Source organism: Coloeus monedula, assembly GCF_965178545.1.
Source record: "Coloeus monedula genome assembly, chromosome: 1".
Taxonomy (NCBI): Eukaryota; Metazoa; Chordata; class Aves; order Passeriformes; family Corvidae; genus Coloeus; species Coloeus monedula.
The window spans coordinates 75,442,332-75,467,957 of NC_138781.1; the positions used below are offsets into that span (position 1 = coordinate 75,442,332).

A 25,626-nucleotide genomic window follows, 5' to 3' on the forward strand; every position below is an offset into this window, starting at 1 on the left:
ACTATTTTTTATTTGTATCTTTGCGTAAATCATGACTAGAAGAAAAATGATAGCTCTTGATAGTTCAAGACAAACACTTGATAGTTCTTGTCATGTCTCCTTGTGATACAAGGTGATCCTAAGCCATTCTAGGGACAGAAAATATACCGTAGACTAGGCTGTATGGATTTTTTATCTTCAGCAGCATGAAAACGCAGCAATTTTAATGTGCAGTAATACCTCGGGAGTTGTTTGGAGTTCCACATGGGCATGGAATTGATTGGGGGTTTTTTTGTTTGTTTTTGGGTTGTTTGGGGTTTTTTTTTGGTATGTTTGTTGGGTTTTTCTAAGAAGCATTTAAAATTATTAAGGAATAGAGTTTAATCTACTGTGATGTGGCTCAGTGATTCTCAGTTAAATAACCTTTACCTAAATCATAGTTTGAGACTGTGCTAAGAAACTTAGGAGCAAAATACTGGGAGTCTAGATTAACTAATGGGAAAAAAAAAAGGTTTTCTTGATGCATTTCTGATTTTTAAAAATATTAGTGGGAAATAGTTTTTGAAGATTCAACTCATTTTTTGGGGGTAAAAAGTTTAAAACTCCAGGAGCTCAGTCTTGCAGATGAGTTCCAGTAATGGCCTAACCACAATTTATTATGATCAAAGGGTAGAATATGCTCAAAATGTTCAGTTAATGTCTTTTCACTGAAAGGGACATGTAGATGCAGATGGCCAAAAATTGTGGGTTTTTTTTCCTTTATTCTTTTCTCATTTTGAGCACAGTATGCCATTCTTCCTTTGTCCCCTTTCTGCTGGAAAAAGGCCATCCAAGCCTTCAGACTGTCCCTTCTGTGCAGGGTAGTGGACGGAGTCCAGAACTGAATTATGTTAAACTTTGAAGCTCTGCAGACAGTGCTGTGACCGGATGTTGACTTGTGCCAGTGGATTTCAATGCAGATAGCTCTGCTCTCATTAACAGTACGATGGTTGTATGATTTCTTTTAAATGTGTTGGTGTCTTGTGCATGATCATGCTCAATGGATCTAAACCTGCCTTGTCCTGCCTTTGTACTTTTGTTTTACATCTGAAAACTGGCGTAACTATTACAACTCTCCCATCAGCACAAATCAATGTGCCCAGCTTTAAGCAGCCAATTAAATTAAGTTGTCCTAGATTAAGGAGCTTTGTGAAAGGAAAAAGTTTGTTTGGTCTCTCTAGTACATGCAGTCAGCAACAGTTTATGAGCTCTACTAAAGAATCACGCTTCCATGGAAGACTGTGAGGGAACAGAAGGTTCCCAACTACTTAGATGTTTAACATTTTCAAGTTCATGTTTTGTTCAGACATCCGTAAATCATTTTTTAGACCTTCTAAGTAGTCTTTATTTTTTCTTTGCTTTCTCCCATCTGAGGAGGGAGATGATTAGATCAAGACTTCACATAGTCATAACTAAAATTCTGTTGTAGTAGTTTAATTAGTATTACATTATAATTAAGTTCACAGCTTGCTGTAAATGTTTTAATGTGGAACTTACTGTTCATCTCATCAACCTGCATATCAGTTATAACCAGTGCATTATTTTGTTGTCAGTTGCCAGAAAATCAAACAAAAGTTGCCAGAGTCTTTAAAAAAGAAGTTTGGAAGGCAGCTGTAGTGGTCTTCGAGTCCAGCTCTCTGCATGAAGGAGGTTCAGTTATAGCAACATGCTCAGGCCTTGCCCAGTAAAGATTTGAGCATCTACAGACAAACCTTTTAAGCAGCTGTTCCAATATCTGGCTATAGTTATGGTTTACCAAATAATTTTTAAAAGTCTCTTTGTCTTACTGCAATTTCCCACATTCCAAATTGTGAGTTTCCCCTTGTCTCATCTCTGAGGCCCTCTGATCAGTCTGGCTCCATCAGAGGATTGAGGTTCCCTTCACCCTCATGGTAGATGGTTGTATGCAAGAATGGGACCTCTCCTTAGCTGCTTTTCCTTGAGACTGGAAAAAGTGAGTGCTCTTGGCCTCTTAGTTCGTTACTGCTGTCCCTGAAACTTCTTGGTGAGATTCAGCTTACATATACAGTGGAGGTAATGTTGCTGAATAGAGGAAATAAAAGGGAAGCAAAAATAAAAAAGAGTGAGACAGGAAGGTATAGTTAAAATATAGTGATGGGTTGGAAACTAGTGTTGAGTAGAGGTAGGACTCAAGTTTTGTGAACACTGAGTACGAAAAAGAAGTGGCCTTTATCAGGAGATACAAGGATAGTTCTGGACAAACAGTTTAGCAATGTCCAGAGGAAGGTGAAGTGTTTTTTGCCCTTAGTGTGTTTGGTATCCTGCTTGCCAACTCACCACCTTTATCAGCCATCACTCCTTGTGATGAGCTTCCTGTTGTTTTTTGTGATTTTTTTTTTTTTTTTAAGTTTTATGGGATAAAGTTTACTGTTTGCTCTGGGAAAAGACATTGCATCTTAGGTTGCACTCATCTTCCTTTAGTCATCTTGTTTGTAATTGGCCAGAATTTGGGCAAACTCTTACGACTGCTGCTGCTCTGGCTTATGAGGTGGCTGGGACTGGGAAAGTGGGATGCTTTTGGTATGTTGTAGGGACTTGTCTGGTGGGAGAAGAGAAGCTCAGGCCTTGCCTTCCTCTGAATGGTTTCTTTTGCTTAATCTTTCTGTGATAGAAAAACGTGTGCCTTCTAATATTGATCTACAGTTTAGGATTTAATTTTGGGAGTTTCCTGTTTGTCTGTTTTGATATACTTTGTTTTGATTTCCTTTTATTTAATTAAAATTAAGGAAACAGAGTTTTATTGTATCCTGCAAATTACTGGTGTGCTCTGGAAAGCTTCCTCAGTCTGTGGTCAAATACGTGCAGGTGGACAGATCTCTGCGGGAAATGAAAATCTCCTTAAAAATAATTATATTGCTATTTAATGTAATTGGATTTCGTTCTTGTATCTTTATTTAAAATATCTCTGGACTTTGGTTATGATTTTGTTTAGACAAGAGCTGAAGTTGAGAGCATGCAAATATTAGTCCGTGCGGCTTGTGTGTACTCAGGGAGTTAGAAAAGTGGAATTTCATACTGCCATGGTTTCCTGGCACAGCTCACTGTGATATCCTCATTGCCACTTTGGTCTTCCTCTGGGTACAGTGACTTTTGTTTACACAAGGTATGAGCTTTAGATTTTAAGAGCTCCATCATTATCACAGCTGTGTGGTGGACTGCCCTGTCCTTTGGTGGCAGAAATGGTTCCCTGCCTCTACCAGCATTTTCCCTGGACTCTTGCATGAAGTTCAAAGACACTCCCACTTACGTTAGTGTACTGAAAGGTTCTCCTGATGCTCTTTGAACTAAAACCCTACCCAACTTGGTTTCCTTGGGCAGTGCTGTTACTAAGGAGCTGATTCTGGAATAGCTGTCTGCCTGCATTTTGCATTGCTGTAATGTGGCTGGTCTAACACAGAATAGCCATGTCAAGACTCATTCAATCTGAGGGAAAAATCCTCCCATGGCATCTGCCTCAGGGATGCTTAAGTAGGGCATGTGCAAGGCAGATATGTGTTCTGTAGTTTATGTATTTGCAAAGCATGTCATGCTTTGTTCTGTTTTAATTTAGTTTCTGCAAACAAGTTGTAGCTCGGTATCTCAGTCCTGCAGAACCTGCTTCCAAAGCAAGTGTATTTGAGACCTTTGCTTCCAGTTTAAATTCAGTAAATCCGTAGAAATATAGAGCCATACATGGTACTCAGGAATGGTTCATCGATTTGTTTATACAGGAGCAAAGAAGGGATGATGTATTTCTTCCTATGCAAACTCAGAAAAACCCTGTACAAAACCAAAACAAACCAACAGATAAAAACCCAAGAAAAAAAGCCCTGCAAAGAACAGAAGAACACCTCAACTTAAATGTTGTCTTAGATAAGCTGAAAATTTGGACGACCATACTGATAGCAGTTGTCCTCCAAGCAGTAAATTGGGAAGTCATTATTTTTCCTCTTTTTAAACTCTAATAACTACTAGCATTTTGACATGGAAACAGCAGTGTTTTAGTTTTTATAAGCTGCTTATCTTCTTTCATTTTACTCAGATTAATATATTAATGGCTTATTCCATACAGAGCTTCTTTAATTCTTCCAGAAGTAATCAAACATTGTTCTCTGCACTGAATGAAGAGAAAGTGGTTCTGTTCCTGCATTTGCTAGGCATAGACACCAATGGACATGCTCATCGGCCAAACTCAAGGTAATTGAGATATTAAGCATATCTTTCTTACTAGTTTTAAATGTGTATAGTAACTTTTTTAACAGTGAAATTTATCAAACCAGAAACACAGCTTGTAGTGTTGGGGGTCATATATGTTACCATGATTATCTACATTCTGAACTTTTGGAGTTATTTTAGTTTTTAAGGTCCCATCTGCAGAAATGACAGATTTTTGCTCTGTACAGTATGCCTGGTCATATTCCTGTACTCAAGTCTGATTTTTAGCAGATTGTCTTAGTTATAGCCAACACATAATCTAAAGGATATGTAGGAAATGCAGTTTTAAACATAAAATGAATACAGTTTTCACATACCCCACTGCTGAAGTGGTATTGTTGAGTTTATGGACAACAGTAAGCTCAGCAACAATGGCTGCAAATTCTGGTGTTATGTTTTGGCTTTCCTTATTACACTTGAACAAAGAGAAGGGTTTCGATTAACAGCTCCGATCACCAGTCCATGTTACAGCGCGTTATTTGAGAACTTCCTTTTCATTTCTTCACATCCTGCTTTGCAGGATTTTACATCTTTCTCTTGATGCCTGCATACTTTTAAAATTCTCTGATTTCCTACATGGTTCTGAAGTTCATACTTGCTGTATGTCTAATGATCATTTATTATGATTGTTTTGAAGACAGAGTTTTAAAATTGACTTTAGGAACAGATAGGAAATTAGTTGTCTGAAAGTTAATCATGGTCCTTTTTTCTAAAAATACACAAATTTTTTATTTAGCCTCTATTCCGTAAAACTAGGGTCTGTCCTGATTTATTAATCATCTCAAAACACTGACTGCCTGGTGAGATCTTTCTTTGCTATTTAGTTACCAGTTTAAAGCAATTTTTGCAACTTACCTTTTAAGGTGTTTGAGTTTTCCAGAATTCCTTAGTTTTGGCATTCTGCTTAACTTGCCTGACAGCTGTGAGTAGTAAAGTTATAGTCTTATGTCTAGGATAGGTCAGATTTGAAATACAAATCTGTTTGAAACTGTGGTTTCAGTAATCTGCAGACTGTGCTGCAATGACTTAATATCTCAATAAGACTTAAAACCGGAAAGATTTTACATCTAGGAAGCCTTTTTTTAGCTTGATATTCGTTTGAGTTTAAAGCTGTCTGTACTTGAAGGACTGGGCTTTATGATCATGGATAACTTGCTTTATACCAAATGTGAGAGCCACCTTGAATGTAACATTTTTTTCCTATTTTTCAAGGGAATACCAGGAGAATATTAAACAAGTTGATGAGGGTGTGAAAGAAATTGCTTCACTGATTGACGATTTCTATGGAAATGATGGAAAGACTGCATTTATTTTAACTTCTGACCATGGAATGACAGATTGGGGTGAGTCTTTTTAAATGTTGAGTCAGTTGAGTTTATGGGCATCTGCTGTATGATTAGAGAGTTCTCCCATGAGAAGCTTTGGAGCCCTAACTGTTGCTTGTATATGAAAATCTATGCAAATTGCTGTGACAGCTACATTCGATCTCTGGACAGAAAAAAGACACTGAGGTAAAGCTTTACTTCCTCAGTGACTGCTAGTAGGGATAGAAAGATCTCTGCAGAAAACCACCTCAAGCAGGACGAGATGGTGTTATTTGGCTGCCAGCAGCAAATTTGGTCTTGTTCCATCTCCTCTGGGAGATACAGTTCTCATTTGGGTTCTCTAAAGCACCTGGAAAATGTGGGAAATCTGTTCAGGAGCTGGTGAAAAACTTTACAGGGAGAGGTTGTGGTGGGGGTGGAGAATCGTTTTGCTTATTTTGGCCTTCTAAGCACAGCAGAAAGGATGGGACTGCTGTGTTATCTTTCTGGAGGAGACTGCTGCTGGAGACAAGTGGAGGAGCTGAGAGTACAGAGAGGAGAGTGAAGCAGGGGCCAACTGTGCTGATACCCACAGAGGGCACTTGGGAAGGGCATGGCCACAGTGGCCAAATGCTTTGAGGGCAGATGAGAAGAGTTTACAGTGGTAAACTCATTTAGACATTTTTTCCCTAGTTCTTTCTTATTTTTTCAAGAATCTTAAGAACATTCCTGTCCTTGTGTGCAGCCAGTGAAAGTGATAAATCTCTTTTCCAATGCTGTGTGTTTGCAGCTACTATGATACCTTTGAACCAAGGCTGCTCCAGGCATGGTTGTGGTGAAACAACAGTCAGCATCTTAGTGTGTGAAATTCTGAAGTTTTTCAGTTGAAGGGATGCAGACTTTTTCTGTCATCAGAGATGACAAAAATATTTGTATATTTATTCAAAACCAGCCTAATTACCATCTGCTCATTTGCAAAATAGTCCACTTTGACTATTATTTACTGTTGAGCTGACTGCCACTTGCAATAAAATTTTAATTCTGCTGTACTTTTTTGTATATTTCAAGAAATTATTTCATAGTTTTTTTATAGGGAAGGGGGGTGTGTATGTATATTCTTATATATATGATCATAGGGATCTTAAGAGGTCCAACCACCTGCTCAAGGCAGGATTAGCTTTGGAGTCAGACACAGATGCTAGGGCTTTATTCAGCAGGGCCTTTAAAACCTCAAAGGGATGGAGCCAACCCTTTTGGGCAGCCTGCTCTGCTGCTTGCCTGCCCTCACGGGGGCAGAAGGGTTTTCTTTATCTGCAATCTGAATTTCCTTTGTTTCAAATTATGTATGTCATCCTCCCACCTTGCACCACAGTGACCCCCTGGCTCCATACCCTCTCAAACCCCCTCACAGTGGGCTACAGGTAGGATGCTCTGGTATGTCCTCCCCAAAGCTATTTCTTCTCCAGGCTGAACAAGTCCCAGTCCCTCAGCTGCTTCTCACAGGGCGAGTGCTCCTCCCTGAGACCATTCCAGATGATGGGTGTCTTTCCAGTACCAGAGGAGCCCAAAACTGGATCCAGTGTCTAGAGGTTGTCTCACAGGTACTAACTAGAGGAGGATAATCCCTTCCCCGTACCATGCTTCTGTTAGCACTACCTGGGGTGTTGTTGGCCTTCTTCACTTCCAGAGTGAGCTGCAGGAGTGTTCTCGTTATGTACTGGATCCTTTGAAGAGGGAATAAAAGGTGATAGAAGTAACTTCTTCAGGCTTTGAGAACCACTGGTCTGTCACAGTTTTCTGTCACCTCTTTCTATCTTGAAGGAAAAGCTTTATCTTTTGCCAGAAGTGTTAGTAACTTTGAAGTTGACTTTAGTGAATCCAAGAGCAAACCCAGAGATACTACTCAGGCCCATTGTGAGCTGTCTGAAGGACAGTTCAGGAGCTGGTTTGGTGTTTGAGCTGGTTGGTAGTATCAGCCCCTGCTGCTGCCTTTCAGTGGTTATTTGCAGAATGGGATGTACACCAGCTTTAAAACAAATTAAACACTGGAAGGACAGGGGGGACCCATTAGGGAAAAGAATATGATGTGAATTAGACATGATCAAAGACATTGTGGTTGCTGGCAAAAGCCAATGAAATCACTTACTTTCTCAGTCTGACCCCATGATTTTGCCTTCAGTTGTTGTCAGATGGAATTGCTGACCATGTTCCACACCCACCTTCACCTTGGCCTTTTGTTCCTGCTGCCATCCTGGCACAAGTACTACTCTGTGGTATGCTGGACCATGGAACAGAGAGCTAAACAACAGCACCTTTTTTCCCCCTTTCCCCTGAAAAGGTCTGTTTGGAGGGTGCTGGGGAGTGGACCTGGAACTGACCCAGCTGAAAATAATTATTTTTCTTCCCTTCTTTTTATTCAGATCAGTCTGAAACCTGGTTCTGTATAACAGGGAGGGAGTGGATACAGCTGCCTCTCTCAGCTGTATCTGCCTTAAAGTATTCATAGAGGCAGAATCTCAGTGAAATGCTGATGGAGCTGGTGGCTTGGCTAAAATGTAAACTCACCAAAATATCACTTTCCTCCTGCAGTAGTAAGAATATAACTGATATAAGAAATAATCCCTGCTCCCTGGAAGATGGAGGAAGTGCTCTCTCCCTAAGCTTTTTTCCTCAAGTTCTGCAAAGAAGAGCAGTTGTTGCTGTGTTCTGAACCCAGAGTGTGCCCACCCAGGAACATCAGAAATCTAATTCCCAGACCAGTGTGTTCTTAAGCTTTGGGCTGGTTAAAGTAATCAAAGTTGGCTCCTCAGCTCTGCCGCAGTGATTGTTTTAAGGACAGAATTGGGTATGAAATTGGGAATAGCCTTGAGGCTGTACAACAGTGTGCTTTCTCTGTTCTTTGTATTCATTAAAATATATATTTATAGACAGGGAAGAGCGTGTGGCTATGCAAATACAAGGAAGATGTGTAATCTTGTAGACCATGCAGTGACCCACATAGGGCTTGTATAACAAAGTCCTTCCCTTTGAGGCTGGGTTGTCTCACTATTCTTGTACCTCACCCACTGGGTTCAATGACCATCATTTCTTTCAAGCTTGTGTAGCTCCTGCTTTGGTACAACTGCTGCTGAGATGTCAGAGTTTTCAACCTTCCTGCGTTTGGTGGCCGATATGTTAATCCGGAGGGAATCAATTTCCCCAGGGAAGAAAGTAATGCTTTATCAATTTTTAAGGAATGTGCTACTAGACTTTAAAACCTTAAAAATGAGCTTCTATCACTGGGGAAAGGATGACAGTTGCAATGCATATTGCTTCCTGGTTTTGAAGTGGAAGTCTAATTGTTATTCAGAGATCAGTTCTGGTTTTTTTTTTTCACATGTGCCTAATTCTACTGAAATTAGCCATTCCTGGTTTCACTGAGATGCTCAGGATAAACACATGCACATGTTTTGAGCAGGTAACTCTTCTGTACGTTGAGGCTTTCAAAATATTATGGCTTTAGTTTCTGTATGTTAAATATTTGGGGTTTTTATATTAAAAGTTCTATCTTTACAGTCTTGACTTAACTGATTTCCCAACTTAAAACTTGGAATTTAGCCTTTATTGTTAGTGACATAAAAATAAGCTATGAAGGAAGCTGGAATAGGTTGTCTGTAACAGGCTTTTGGTATGTCTGTAACAAGACTTAGTACATGTGTGCGTATTTTTATTGCATGTAGGTTTTGTTTATTTTTACAACACGTCTTAAAGTTTATACTTTTTTTTTTGTTTGGTGTGTCTTAGGATCCCATGGAGCTGGTGATCCCTCAGAAACTTTAACACCACTGATTGTTTGGGGTGCTGGGGTAAATTATCCACAGCAAGTTACATCCCAGTTCTTTGAAGACAATTTTTTGAAAGGTAGGTAAAATATAAAGCTTAAGTGAAAGATTCTGGTGGAAACTGAGATGTTTTTAACTATCACACCTGTTGATCTTCACTAACTTCTATTCCATTTTAGTAAGTATGATTTGCTTTGTGTGGTGTGTAAAGAAAAGGTGGTAGGGTATGCCTAAGGAAGCTACTGCAAAATTGGGTAGAAAACATCAGTCAGTTTTCTTTTCTAATCATAGAATTGAAAACTTTCTCTCTTTGTTGACAGGAGGCTATTCATGCTTCTAAAACTTAGTTCCAGAGGAGACTTAATTTTTAGGAAGACTCCCAGAGGCGGAAAACTATTTGTACAGAAACATGATAAGTTCAGAAGTTCAAAGACTCCTTTCTAGCTTCACAGTACAACCCTGCAGACTTTCCAGGGGCTCACTTGTCTCATTTGCATCCTTGTAGCTGCTGTGGAAATGTAAACAGCTTTTCTCAATGAAAAATTCTGACTCTTCACTGTTGTTTTTCCCTTTTATAATTTATTTAAGAGTAAGCTTTTTAAAAAAAGAATAAAATTTTATTATTTCACATACATAATGTAATAAACACTGTCCTACTGGAATGTCAGTGGGGTTAGAGAATCATGAGTAATTAAATTGTTCAAACTGTTCCTCTTTCATGTGCCCCATTCTTGTAGCCTGCTCTGTTTCTTAAGATGTCTTGAGTCTCGGGTTGTTGCTCACGATCAATGAGGTAATGACTTTCTATTTTATTGGATTGTTTGTCAAGGTACATTAGAGAAAACAGGCAAAAATTACTTCAGCCCTGAGGTTTTAACTCCACCCTGCTCTCAAGAAGGTATTTGGTAACAGATTAGGTCTTTTCAGATATAGACAGTGCCAACATTTCACTCTTTGTGCCCAACTGCTGCTATAAAACTATGACATCTGTGATAAAATTGAAAATGAGTTGTAGAAAAAGCCAGGAAAACAGAATAAAACAAATGATCTTGGTGTCTGTGGTGGCTGATCTGCTAGACTTTTAAAGACACTTGATGTGTAAGGGTTGATCTGTGATCGCTGAATTTTACATGTCAGTTTCCTTGATTCTCAGCATCTTTAGTACAAACCTCAGGATTTGACTTCACGTCATGATGCAAATGTTGTGAGAGATTTCAAAAAAGATGAGTATTGAGCTGACTCCCAGGTGCACAATAAGGAAAGCTATTTTGCCCTCATCTGTTAGGCAATGTGTATTTTCTTAAAGGAGGACATTTGACTGCACCCTGCTGTGCCTGCTTCATATTTTCCTTCTGATGGTTAAAAAAATCAGCAAACCAAATAACCACACAAAAAACCAAGCACGCCAAAGCAAACATCAGAAACTACTCCGTTCATTTTGGACTTGCTTTGTGTCTGTCAAGCACATTGTTGCTTTGTTTAGACACTAACTTTACAGATTCTTAATTGCCAAGGATCATCTCTTTTGGAGATTTGAGTCTCTCTGAGTATCTTGGGAGTTTGAATTTCTATTTGAGTAATAAGTATCTTCTTAAAAAGTGACTGTTCTCTCTATGGTGGCGCATCAGAAGATTTAACCTTCTAGTAGGTTGCATAGCTTAGAAGTAAAGAGAAAATTACTGAAGTGGAACTTGGCACTTGCACAGGTCAATACATTTCAGCTACTCCATTGTTACAATCCCAGATATTTTCATAAAGTTAACATATAAAAGAAAAGCTGTTCTAAAGAGTTCTCTTGAAATGTTCTTTGAATATGTCCTTCCTGCTCCATACAACTGCAGCTGTGACTGTGTGCAGGGGAAGAGGGCGTTTTCAAGACTGCTGTGTCACTGATGTATGCAGGTGTCAGGCTTACATTTCTAGTTGCATGCACCAATGTTCAAGTGCTTTCATCTATTGACAATCCTTTTTAACTTCTCTGAGTTAAGCGTTTATGGAAATACCGACAGAATGTTTCTAATGCTGACAAACTTCTTATGCTCTGTTCAGTGCAAGCAGGCTGTAGGCAGCTCAGTGAATTGTCTTTCTTCTCATTATTGCCGTCGACGGTTCATACCTCCAAAGGCAATGCCAACAGGCAGGACTTAGCTTGTCCAGTTTGTCACAGAGAAATTAATGTTCTCCTTGGATGGCCAGAAGGGCACAGAGTCTGCTCTGGGATGACAGCCTTCTCATCAGTTTCTTCACCTGTGCTCTGCTTTCCCTCAGGCCTGGTCATGCAATCCTCTTGGAAAGATTTTGTTATGGCAGCCTTGCGTCCTGGGGGCAACATGTATTATTACCCATTTGGCTACTGGTTTGACCCTTCATCAGAAAGAGAATACAGATCTGCTCTCTGGCTCCTCATGGGCTGATGGTTGGCCCTGGGGTGCAAGCCCAGAGGAGTTTGTGAGTGAAGGCACAGCCTCCTGCAGCATCAGAACGCGGAGTGCTTGATGACACCTATACACAAACCTGTTTTGTAGAGGGCTCAGCCTGCTTTGCCATAGCTGAGGGAGCTCAGTGTACCCTCCACTGGTTTTGCTTCTGTGAGGTTTTATGTGAGATTTTCTTTGGTTCATGTAGCCTCATCCTCAGCCTCTTTTTGAACTGGGACTTCCCTGCTGTTTTGCTGGACTGTTTGCATCTGACAGCCCAGCAGGCTGCAGTAAAAGCAGGGCAGGCTAAAGGCAAAAAAAACCCCCTATCAAGTGGGCAGAAAACTGCTGAACACTACAGGAAACCTAGACAGTGAGCTGGAATCATGAGGGCAGCACATACCAAGCCAAGGTACCTCACTCCTGGGAGTACAGCCCGGACTGGCCAGTCTGCAGGTGTGTCCCAGTCCTCAGGAGTTCCTGGGCTTAGTGTCCTATGGCTTCTGGTCCAAAGCAGATGTCTTCAGCTCTGCATTTTGGAATATCTGAGTAGGGCATGTGGAGATGAAAAAACTTCTCACAAATCAAGATGTTTTCTCTAGCAGACCTAGTTTCTTCCTACCTTAGGTGCATTGTGTGTGCATACACAGTTTTCCAGTGTTTTTCTTTGGAAAATTGTACTTAAAAGGAAAACAGGCAATTCCTTTATGTAATAGAAATATGGGTAAGAGTCTGTTTCTCGAAATATAAATCCATTTCCTTTTCTGGGAAGCAAAAGGAAGCAAACTTGTTCATTTTGGTGTGAGTTTAGCAGAATTCATGATTAATGCTGCTAATACTGCCCCTGTGTTGCCATGGGAGCTCCCTGTAGCTGTCTTGCGACTGTTAAAGTACAAATTGACTCTTCGGGGTGTTTCTGGGATCAAATAACAGTGGACCTGTGCTCAGACCCTCATGCTAGCAGTGGTATGAACTAATTGCTAGAAATAAGTTTGGTGTATGCAATACTGCAAATATATGAAAGAAAAAACCAAACCTTGCTAAACTCTGTTTTTAAATAACTCTCCACCCCCAAAGAAAGCAAGCAATTTTCTCTTTATTTCCTTGGAGGCCAGCACAGAGCAGGAAAATATGATTTTCAACCAGCTTTTTGTATGATGTGCCAAAGCTTTAGGGTGTAATGTTTGTACCACACTGTACCAGTGCATTTAGGACCTTGGATTAGCCTTTTTTACAAACTATTGAAGAGATTCTATAAGTCTCCTAAACCCGAGTTTGATTCTTTTAGTTGGCACAGGAGGTAATACATCACTGTGCTGAAAAAATAAAAACCTTGGCCTTTCTTCAACTGATCTAGGTCACAATTGCAGGCAGCAATTTATCCTGCTGGATAAAAGAAAATGTAAGCTGAAATGAATGTGTTTTGTTGTTCCTGCCTGTTGAATTCCATCTGTAACCTTTCTTGAGCTAGCATCCTAATGTAAAATCATAATTTTCATTAGTACCAACACTTGGCAGAAAATTGCAACAAGATATTAAATGTCAACTGAATAACTCCTTTCAAATCTGTGTAGATTCAGGTGTTCTGTTATTTCTTGCAGAATGGAAACTGGAGAACTTGAAGAGGATTGATGTCAATCAGGTATCAAACGTACCTAATTTAATAGTTCATAAATTTTCACCTTAAATTATGTGTTTTGTGTGATTTAAAGTAATTCACTTAATTTGAATGAATGATCACACCAATGTACCATTTCCCTAGAAACAGCAGCCATAATAACATAATGAGGATAAGTTTAAATTCCTCGTTGACATGTGACAGCTGCACACAACTTCTCCTGAAGATGCATTATTGCCCCATTTAAGTGATCCCACATGGCTGTAGGAAGAGCACAGTACAATATACCAGGTCCCCCAAGCTTCTGTCATTGAATCAAAACCATTTCTTGTTATCATGGTAAACTGTGGGGTTTTTTCATCTGTGATTATGGCCCAAGTATTTTGCAATTTAGATAATTAGTACTGTAAAGGAAGAAAAGAAGGTGAGCAACTTATCCTTTGATCCTAAATCAGTCAAGCTTTTTTAAACCATGGTGCTTTTTGCTTCCTATCATCCTACAAAACCCAATATATGAATAACAGACTCCAAACCTACTCAAACAAGGGAAATAATGTCATGATAGAAGGTTCAAATCGGGAATGTTCTGGATCAACTGCTTTCAGCAAAGCCCTGGTACAAAACTAGAGATTAGCTTTCCTCTCAAGGTTGGTAGAAGTTATGGCAATGTTGTTTTGAGACTGTATAGAAGAGTCTTGAGTATTGTTTTGTCCTGGATAATGGAGTTCCCAAAGGCAGAGCTTTTGTCCTGTAGTACATGTGTGACTATGGGTAAAAATAGCAAATGAGACTTCTAATTACTATTACACTCCAAGTGTATTGTTCTCTACAAATAATGGTTTGGAATCTGCCTGGTAGATCTGATGCTGGCGCAGTGCCTGTGGTTTCATTGTAGTTTCTTCAGATTTATGCTGGAGAAACAAAGAATTTTGGTGCATAGTTTTATATTGAAGGAAAATATAAAACTGGTAAGAGGCAGTGTTTATTATCACAAGTAGAAGGTAAAGGTAACTTATTTCATGAAATGCCTTCGTGTAGATTGAAGGGCCTTTCCAAGGGCTGACTGGACATAAAAAAAGTGCAGAAACTCCCTCTGAAGGGGAGAAGGTGAGTAATCAGCGCTGTGGAAGCATGGGATAAGGAATGTTGTGAAGAGCAGTATATCCAGTATATTGCTTAAAACTGTAAATATGAAATTAGTTCTTTTGGTCATATAAATAGTCATAAAAAGTGATATGCCTCTCTGAGTGCAGTAAAGGAGGTGCTGAATTCCTGCAAATAAATACTGGGGTGGTTATATTTGCTTTTTAAACTAAATGTATTTTTGAAGCTTGATCAGCAGTGGAACTTCACGTTTTGAATCTAATCATGCCATGACTACTGGAAACTAAAACCCAAAAAAACTATAAAGGAGAGTTTTATGTTATAACTTGGCAGTATTGCATAATTACCTTTTGCAAATGCAGATATGTTAAAATTAAGCTAAATTTATTAGCTTTAGAGGCTGAAACTATGTTAACGTGGGAATGCTTCTGTTTGCACAGGCTGATGTAGCACCACTGATGGCTTCCCTTATCGGTGTGCCTTTCCCCCTGAACTCTGTGGTAAGAAGTACAAATGTTTTTCTATGGTATAAAAATCTGTTTGCCATAGAGGAAGAGGTGTTGGGGACAAGACTTGAGGTGTGTGAGGGGAAAGATTACACATTTGTGAAAGTGCTATAAGGTGTGGAAACTGCTCGTAGTTTTAATTTTGTGTGTGTCTCTAGTTTAGAGTACAGACTTAAATCTTTTTATGTGTTGTATAGGGCTTTCAATTGGAAAGGCAGCTGGTCCTATTGTAATCTGCAACTTTATACTCTTGAGCTATATAAGTTTTTTGTTACTTTGTTTTTAGGGATGGTAAAAATGCAATATGGTTTGAATAGCGTGATTTTGGTAGTGAAAGCTAAGCTTGTAAACAAGCTAGTTCCTGCAATTTAATGTTCAATTATTTCTTGATTAAACTAGTGTACTTCCTTCAGATGTTATCTTGTGCCTCTAATTTAGTGAATAGTGAGATGGCTTTTTCTTCTAATTTCTCTCATGTGTTGTTACATAGTCCAAAAGTTGCCTCATAAATATCAATTGACAATTAGCATTTCATTAGTCTGCCTTCATGCTGCTGGTTTCCCATATAAAACACCTATTTACAGCGTATTTTGCAAAGTATTTCTTCTGGAGACTCTGCCCCAATGTCTGCCACCTTGTCCTGCACTCGTTGCTGGTTGTGTGCATAGCGGGTGGCATGGGAACTGCTCCCTTTCCTATCACAAGTACTGGCCTGAGTCAGGCCCAGGCAAGGCTTTGGGTGGAAGACTTCTAGGGTTTTCAAATATGGCTTCTGATTAGTGGTTGAGTTTATATTATTTTATAGTATGTAGTTTAATAACAACTTCTGTTATTTATGTTTTTTGCATTCCTGTAGAAGCTGAGGTATTACAAACAATCCCAGTGATGTTGCAAAGCTGTGTAAGAAGAGTATTTTCAAAGGAGTCACATGAGTTATTTCAGCAGTAATTTGAAGTATTCTTACTGCTCATTTGGCCAGCAATTCAGTTAAGAGAAATTCCTGTTATTTCATTTAATTTTTTTTACTTATTATGTGTATTTTTCTTCCTCAGGGAACTCTGCCTTTGGAGTATCTGAACAGTAGTGCTCATTTCAAAGCAGAGAGCATGTTCACCAACGCTGTTCAGGTTCTTGAACAATTTAAGGTATTAAACATATGGTAAAAAACCCCAACTTACCTGAATAATAGTTGTTGCTATATGTAAAATAATTATATGACATATCCTATACATAGTGTGCTAAATTGAAAGGACTAAAATTGAATGCACATTCATTTAATTGAATAGCTGTGAGACTTACCTGAAGAAGCTTGAAAGACTTTAATAAACAAGTTTGGTTGCTTTTTTGTAAGGAGAATGAATGACTTTTTTCTTGATTCTTAACAAAAATGGTGATGTTTATTGGTGTTAATGTAAACCTACTTGCAGTATGTAGGTAGAATCTGAATGCTGGAGAAGGGAAATAATGCCTTTGCAATGGGGGCCGGGAGACAAGGCTTTAAATCAGGGTCAGTACACAAACAGATCACAAAGGTAATAGGCTCCTGTGCATTAAAGAAATTAAATTAGTGGCCTAATTAACTTTTAGCTAATGCTGTTATATCTGTTGTTTTGCTTTGCAAGTGTTCATCTCTGGCTTCTCTGTCTTGATTCATTTAATATTGGAAATTACATTATGAGAACACGAGTGGTCCAAACAAAAAAGGTTCTATTTCACTATGCAGTAGAGTAAGAAACTGTCCAAAATCCCCAAATCCCAGTTTTGGCAAGGCATAGAAATGCTCTGAGGGAAAACCATCCTCCACGGACAGAAGCTGAGACATGAAAGAACTGTTATCCTGTCTGGAAATCCATGTCATGATAGTGAAACAATGAACCAGCATGAGAAGACATGAGGAGATCAGCACCTTCGGCATCTTCTGTCCCTTTGTAAATGCCAGGTTCACAAAGGTGTGGATACCAGGGTGGCAGTGTCAGCAGCAGACTCATTTTCAAAAATGTAGTGGAAAAGCTGGCATGTGACAGGGAAAGTGACTGGTGGGGTTGGACATGAAGTTTGAAGCACGCTGATATCGCCTCTGCAGTTGGAAGACCTCTGCTTTAAGAATTAAGGATGTCACTCAGATCTTTTTCACTTAAATTGGTATCTTTGAGATTATTTTAAAAAGAAGTAGTTCTGCTTCTCCTTTCCTTTGAGCTTACTTGTATTCTTGTTCTGTAGTGCTGGATTATCTTTGTTGTTGTTGTTGGCTTCTTTCTAGCATTGTATTGAGTGATCCTGTCTGAATTTCCTTTGTGTTTCTCTGCTGAAGCAGAAGTAGTGCACTGGCTTAGATGTGCCAAGTGGATTTTTACTTTCCCTGTGATGGACTGACCTGACCACAGTTTGTGCTCCCTGGAGATGATGTTGCCTTGGATGGATAGGATGAAATGTGTAGGTTGCTGCTTCCACCTGTCAGGTTTTACAAGTAGTGTGCTTAGAAAGTTCCTGGCTGCACATTATGCCAACAGTCAAACTTGAGTCAGGCAGCTGCAGGAGGCCTTAAAGATGTTTTGGAGGACCTTGGACAAAGTGTCTCTGATGGCATCAAAACCTTCTATTTTTGTCCGTGTGCAGGTTAACTGATTTAACAGCATTGCTTTGGTGGTGTTTGCTGCAGTATACTGTTCTTGTCTGGCATAAATGGTGCTGGTTTCATTGAGGGAGGTTGTCACTGAGGCCTGATAGCACTTCTAGCCATATCTTCCTTTTATCCTGCAAACTGTAGAAGTCCTGAGAAAATCAGTGGCTGGAGCATGGTTTAGTTTATTTACTGTAGAGCAGGTCTGAGTTTCCAGGAACTCAGAGGAGTTGCACATACTGGAGTATAACACCCACTTTCATGGACAGTATATTGACACTGTTATTTCATTTCTTTTCCAAAGTCTTAGAAATCTTCTGTGATTTTTTTGTAGTTTAATTCCTGATACAATTTTTAATCTTGTTGCAACTTGCATGTAATGATTTAATGCTCTTTTATGCAGGTTAAGATGAGTCAGAAAAAGAAAACCACATTGTCATTTCTGTTCACACCATTCAAGTAAGTGTCTGTAAAAACTATGATTATTTTACCTGATTGTTTGTCTTATCACTTGCTTCAGTATTTTAGTGAGCTGCAACAACACATTCAGTCTCTTAAGTCTTCTTTTAGGTGACAGTGTTTATCTGACTATGGAACTTTGCACTGGAACTCTATGCAATTAACTACTACTTCTCACCAGAACTTTAAAATAGATTTATTTTTTAAAATCTATTCCTTACATTTAATTTGCCATTAAGGATTATTTGTCTAAACTTTTTTTTTGACAGTATAGTGATATAGATTGCACAGTAATTTTCAATGATTTTTTTTTTTTTGCTATGGTTTTTGCAGCATTCTTTGGGAGATACAAATCCCTAGAGGGTCAGCAAATGCAATCTGTTCTAGTTTGTATATATGTATGTATTGAACTAAGGATTGTTTCTTCTGCGATTTAAATTCTAATGAAGAATAAATAAAATACACTGCGTCCAGAAAAGAACCTTACAATGTTAAGAATCTGTGTTGCTTAGTCTTAGTGTTTCCAGGGCTGTGAAGGAGTCTTTGCAGTGATTTGTGTATCTGGGAACTCTATTCTAGTGTATGGAACATTTACTGCCCCCCTCACCCTTCTGTCTTATCTAATTAAAGGTGCTTTTTCCTTTTCCTTTCTTCTGTAAAGGTTTTTAAAAGCTTTGCCATGGGTGTGTGTGATAGTGTTCAGTTCTGCTCTCAGTTTGTGGAGTGCTCCAAAAATGCCTTGTCACAGGAGCAGCTGTTTTCCTTTGGGAAATAGAGCTGATGTTAATTAAGATCTTTAAATCATAGCAGCAGTAAAAAGTACTCGAGTCACTTCCTGAGAAGTATGGTTATTGTTAAAGATGATTGCTGTCTGTCTGAACAGACATTTACTGTGTTATTTTATGCCTCTAGCTCCTTCAAAGGGAAAGGTTTGAGACAGTCTGTGAGACTCAAGTTAATCTTGGGCACATAATGAATCTTTTAGAACAAATTCTGAATAAGAATGACAGTTGCATTATCAAAGATTTTACTGATCTGTATGAAATAAAATGCCCTTCTGGAAAGGATGGCCAGTCCTCTTTGATAAATGACTATTAATTTGATTTCACAGCTCTTTAAAGTTTACCTTTCCTTAAGACTGATTCGATAAAATAGGATGTGCTTTTCTTAATGCTATATTTATCTTTAAAGGAACTAAGTATTACCAATTGTTTTATGGATTGGTGTCTTTCCTGTTTTATGATATGTTTGATTGTTTTAAGTGGAAATGCCAGAAACATTTATCACTTTGAAAACGCAACTAAAACCTGGTATAAACATATTGTTACTTTGGTATGGTCTACGGCAAAAATAAGTTTATTTTCTTCAGATACTCTTCAGTTTTTTCTGAATCAAAATTTGGATTAATAGTTCTTCCGGGAAAGGTTTTTATTTTAGACCAAAATCATTCCTTGGATCTGTAAATGTCATGGATGGAGTGATGCATCTCGCTCATCAGAGAGAAGTAATAACACATTCATTGATATAAACCAGCTATTTCACCATGTTTGATAGTAAATGTGACAGTGTTACAGACAAGATTGTGGCATGGTACACTTGATTATTTACTGCATAGAGGATGGGTCAGAAAAAGCTGTCATGGAGACTCTCCTGTTGAGCTGTGAGGTTCAGAAAAGACCCCATTACATTCTAACCACCTTCTCAGAGGGAGTTTAGGTGCAGCTGGGTCCTGACTTAGTCCCAGATTTGGTCAATGGTTTGTGTCTAAAGGATTATACATGCACAAACAAACCATTGTGTTAGTTAGCTAAGACTGCAAGTTTGGCATGCTATTAATCACTTGCCAAGGGTCTCTTGTGGCAAGGAATATGTCAGCTTTGAGGAGCAGCCAGTAGGGGTGGGGGAGGCAGGGAATCCACTACCTTACAGGAGATGCCTGTGCTTACATGTTGTGGGGATGAAGACTTTCTTTGTTGTTTCAAGATGATGCTGTTTATTCATTCTAGGAAAGCAGAAAGACTCATACCATGGATGGTCACACATTACTGCAAATACTCACCCACAGTGTGCTGGGATGGGGGTAGTTTGGCCAGATTCTGATTAGTCTTCACAGCTTTTCTCGACTTTCAAAATTTGGCTCATGTCTGGGAAGCTATAAAAGGGTCTTGTCCAACCTGTTACTAATAGTTGGGATGAAGTGGTTGAACACAAACTTACTTTTAAGCAGATGAGTAACTTCTTAGTGCTCCAACTTGCAGGAACCGAAGGAAGACCTGAGGTAGTATTAGGCATGACCTGTCTATAGATCCATCCCTCCTTCCCCTCCTTCACATTCAGATGGCTGAATGTGCAGTGAACACAAGCCTAAACTTCAGCTGCAGGTGCATGATTTGATGTATTAGTGTAAGGCAAACCACATCTGTTCTTCAAACAAATTATGCTTGAATCTGAATGAGATGGAGAGGGAAAGGCATGTATCCCCTTCTGCTGTCTTTGCTGAGACACTTTTTTGGTGGTAGATAAAATGGTGTAGAAGGGTATGGTTACTTTTTCAGGAGAAGTTAAAAATGCAGAGGTGTGGGGATACCTACCTCCTGTCCCAAGCAAGAGAAGTCTTGGTATGCTGTGCTACATTCCAGAGTAACTGGTAACTGTGTGGAGGTTGTGTTTCTGCATAGCTGTATGCTCTCGGGACTTGTCAGCCCAGGTTTAATGTCAGGTTTGACCCCTGATCTGTACTAACCTATGGTTGGCCTTACCTGCTGCTGCAGCTGAGCACAGTTCTGTGCTGTGTTTCTGCACTACTGTCTTTTCCTTCAGACACAAATAACTTCTTCCACCTTTGTTCATTTTCAGTTGTACGAAGGAGTTATACCCTTTTTTTATCCTTCTGATGCCTGAAATATGTAACTTGAAGCTCAGAAAGTGTGTGCTCCAGCACATAATGCTTTTTTCCTTCATAGTTTATTGGAGGTTAGTGAGGTTTAATTCATGTCTGAAGTGCTTTGGGATCATGAAGTTATGTAGAAAATTTTAATTTTTTTTTTGTGATTATTACAGATTTTGTGTTATTTCTGCAACTTGATGACCTGAAAATGGACAAAGATATCTCTGAGAACTGAATTTCTTAAATTACCTAAATTAAAGATGTAGCTGAATAAAGTCTGTATAATAGAAATGTAAATATGAGCTCCAGAAGAAATCTGAGTCTAGATCAGATTGGGACATTCTGGTTTTAGAGATGATGCAATTTCTAATGAATATGTAGTTTTCAGAGGGCGGGGAGAGGGGAGTATATATTCACAAACAATGTGTTCTATAGAAATTGCAACTTAACAAAAACCCGAACTTAATTTTTTAGTCAGAAATAGCATTAAAAGGTTTGTTTTAGTATTCTGAGGGGAAAATCCTGTTTTCTAGTTTGATTTTTCAGGTGTTTTATTACTGAGTGAGTGAAAACTGTTCATGACCTTCAGCTGCAAGGACTCAAAAACTAGTGTTTGAGTTGTATGTTGAATATATTGCACCAAAAGCATTAAGCTAGATTACACATATATATATATATATATATATATATATATATGGATAAAATAAGCCTATTTTTAGAGTGTGGGCAACAGAAGAAGAATGTTGAATTGATATAAAGCTTCCGATTTCTCCAGGGAATCTCATCCCTAGCAGAAATGTGGCTGGCACAGTAGACTGGAAATGAATAAGGCCAGTAGATATGTGCCCTTTCCTACTTGGATCTAAATTGCATCTATCTGAAATCCACCTGTCAGGTGTATAATGATAAGGAGGATGGAGCTGATCATTGTGTTATGTGATGGAAACTTCAGTAGGGTCTACTGAAGAGCCAGTCTTGAGGCAGGTTAGAGTTTAGATAGCTTTGTCTATTAATAAGGATGTGTCTGGCTGCCTGTAATGCCATTTTTGCTTTATCAAAGTGCTTTCATCAAGGAACAAACCTGGGTAAAAGTGTATCTTGAGGGTACTTGTGAAACTGTTGAGAATACATTTCAGAAACTCAGCTCCAAGTGTCTGATTCTGCAAGGCAAGGTGCACAGCCTGCTCCCAGGGGAGTGAATGTGCAAGAGCAGAATAGTGTCCCTTGCTGATACTGAATACTCACCTGCAGTTCCAGTTGGATGTATGAAAGAAGTTACTATCTGAAATTTGTTTCCTTCCCACTTCCTTTCTCTTCCTACCTTTTCTTCTCTAATACAAAAGACATTATTTTCAAAATCCATTTGCTTAGCAGAATCAGAGGCTTTCCTTGCAATTCTGAGAAGAAAAGTACAATACTTTGACCTTTGTGTCTAAGAAAAGCAGGTGCCAAAATACCAGATGCTTTGAAGGAAGTGAGAGGACAAAGCTTGAAGGCTGCTGACAGAGGAAAACTGATGTCCAGGATAGTGAACTATCTTTGCTTTCTGACCATTTGATGTACCTTAGGGCAACTGCCAAGCTGGCACAGCTCAAAGATGAGTGTGCCAAGGGGCCAGATGCTACTGTTGCAAAATCATTCCCCAAATTGGCATCTCTGGACTGTGGAAGTAATCCTACAAGAAGTATCAGAAGGACAGTGTAGTGCAGTGAGTAAATGGTGCATCAGTGTTGCCCTAAAAGCTGCGTAACCAATTAATGCAATTTGATTGTCCCAACAGGTACAAGAGATTTAAGATATTAAATTGCACAGAAGCACAGGAGTCCTTTTGCATAGTCGTGGTGTACACAGTGCTTCCAGGGATGGCTGTGCTTCCAGCTGTTCAGGTTCTGGTGCCTCACAGTAAGATGGCAGGAGCAGTAGTTTTAAGAACCACCGCACAGAAATAAATCCAAGAGATGAACAGCTAAAGTACGATCAGTGCTTGCTTACCACTAGCTGTGCTTTTTTATTGAATGGCTTGAAGTTTTTATCAATAATGGTTGGGGGTTTTTTAGCAGGAAATAGAAACTTGACTTTAAATAAGATACTTGGGCTATCTTCTCATAGATGAAAAATCTCATAGCACCTTATGCTGCATTTTTAAAGTAACCTAATTGTCTGAATACTACATATTAATCATCTCAAATAATTATTTTTGTGTGTATAATCGAGTTATAACTTGCGTATTTATATAGACAGTCACTGCATTTTTAATGTGCAGTGTACAGCTATTAAATAAAAATGTACTTCTCTCCATAAGAAAATGTAACTCTTCCTTTGCTCTACCCTCTAGTATGAATTGAGATATAACTCCCTTAAACATTTGTATGGATTTGGTGCAAGGAAATATCAATCATGTAGAGACTGAGTCTTTCCACATAATTGCACATTATGTATTTTGTCAGTGATAGAAAAGGAAATAGAGTGTAGAGTGCCTTTGAAGATTACAGAAACTTCAAAAAACTGCCATGTGCACAAATACCTCTCTTTTTTTCCTTTCTCTGATGACTGGAGATACTGCACTACATTGTTCCCTCTGTCTGATGGCCTTTCAAAACTTAAATAATAGATATTCCCACAAAATTGACATTTGGATCAAAGTGAAGCAAGTGATTTCTTTTCCACCACTGAGCGAGGCAGGGTTCCTTAAGATGTCGTTACATCCTTTGAAACATACTATTCTTGTTTTGTTTAAATAAATTACATTTATTGAAATAACTGGTAATACGTAAGATATTTGTGATACATGTGATAATGCTTGCAAGAGCAAACATTAAGAATTGAATACCAAGAGGAAAGGGTGAAAATATTGCAGTAGGGAAGGATAGTCTAATAGTGATTATTCTCCCTGCACGTTTGTTGGAACACTGTGTCTTCAGAGGACCTTTTATTTAGCAGAAGCAGAGATTTATCTGCAAAGAGATTTCAGCCCGTTTATCCTGTGGTCAAGAATGAAGGACAGCAACTTCTATCAATTCCAAGTGAACCCTGGAAAGGAAGCTAGCCTTTTCCTTTCTGTACTTTGTCCCCATTGTGTTATCAGGTGTGAATCTAGGCATAAGGCTGCTGCTGGGACCGCTGGTACAAGCAGGCCAGTGTGGACACCTTGAGCCTGCTGGTGGTGGGAGGCAGACTGGCAGCCCTCTCCCCTCCACCCTTGGCTTTAAGAACCTGTGTATATACATGAAAAAGTAGAACTGCAGTGCTGTAGAGACAAAGTGCTCAAATGAAAAGAATGGCTTTGTATTAATTTTTACAAAAAGCCCTCCTGATTAAATAGTATAGGTATTATCTCTTTAGGGAGAAATCAATGCCTGTTCTTTGGCAAAAATGTCAGCTTCTCTCTCACTGAATGGACCATGTCTGAAGCACTCTGCTGCTCAGGGAGGATGCAATCCTCTTAGAAGGCAGACATCCTGCTGGTCTTGAGTTTCAGAAGTGCACTCGGGAGCTTTTAGTGTGTACATGAAAAGCTAACTGGCAGCGGCTTCTGCGCAGGAGGACTGGATGTAATTGGATTTACTATCAAGTAGGAAGTAGGTAAGGTCTTTAGAAGGAGCTAAAAGGCTGGTGTATAAGATAAAGCATCACAAGATTAATGTATATTTCTCTATTTCCTTGTATTATAAATCCTTTTGGCCTTTTCTTGGAACTTCATGCAATAGGGGTGAGGGAGGGTGTACAGCAGGTGCTAGGAGGGGATGGACAGAGAATGCTCTGCTCTAGGGCATGAGGTAAGGGGCAGAGTACAGAACTCTTTCTGGATATCAGTAATAAAGGCCCAATAACCAATAGCTTAATAAAATAGCTGTCTTAATAATATAAAACAAACAGAAGAATACAGATAGCAAGTAAATCGTATGTCCCTTCAGATGCTGGGTACCCTGTGTTCATGGAGCACTGGATCAGTTTTCTGATGTTGCGACACAGATGCTGGCTGTGGGGAAGTTCCCTTGTTTTGGTCATTCAAGCTGCTATATTATTTTCTATTAAGAAATATCATCTCTGGTAATATATTCTGTTGTCAGTATGGAGGTTTACATGAGAACTTCTTGCAGCTCTTACATACATGAGGACAGGCAGGCAGTGTAGTCCCTGTTGCAGAGTGGGAATTGCCTGCAGGCTCCTCTGTTCTACCTGCTGACTGGGTTTGTCCCATGGCCAAGGCATTTGGGCACCACAAGCCTGGGCCTACTGAGGGTAACTGCTATGTGGATCATTGACTTCTTGAAGTACAATGGTCTCATGGTCAGGATCAGTACAGGTGGTCTCCCAGATGTGTTTTGGTGGCCATGGGGCCCTGCTAGTAGGTACTTGCCCAGCACAGCACAAACTGCCTGCTCTGGATGCAGCTGGTTGAAGAAATGGTCACTAGGGTTTAGGATTGGCATGTAGGATTGTGGAGCAGAAGAGGAGCTGTGGTATAACACTACATAGCCACAACACTGCAGATACCTAGATCCAGCTCATTGTTATAAATCATACATAAGTCATTGATACAAATCATCATGTATCTTGGAGAGCTGAGGGCTCACTTGCAGCATTGGCAGGCTGTTATTTAGAGTCAGCACATATCCCTCCCCTGTAGTACTAAAATAGAAGAGACTTTAAAAAT

General features: G+C 39.2%; 1 protein-coding gene across 1 annotated transcript in view; it reads left to right on the forward strand.

Moving 5' to 3' along the window:
- The window catches only part of PIGN (phosphatidylinositol glycan anchor biosynthesis class N), a 101,740-nt gene that overhangs the window by 25,673 nt on the left and 50,441 nt on the right, over positions 1-25,626 (forward strand). The window contains exons 6-12 of the mRNA XM_082281536.1: positions 4,091-4,215; positions 5,446-5,576; positions 9,321-9,437; positions 13,377-13,417; positions 14,938-14,997; positions 16,056-16,148; positions 18,027-18,082. Of these exons, the coding sequence (XP_082137662.1) occupies positions 4,091-4,215; positions 5,446-5,576; positions 9,321-9,437; positions 13,377-13,417; positions 14,938-14,997; positions 16,056-16,148; positions 18,027-18,082 (623 nt within the window). The remainder of the gene's footprint in view (positions 1-4,090; positions 4,216-5,445; positions 5,577-9,320; positions 9,438-13,376; positions 13,418-14,937; positions 14,998-16,055; positions 16,149-18,026; positions 18,083-25,626) is intronic.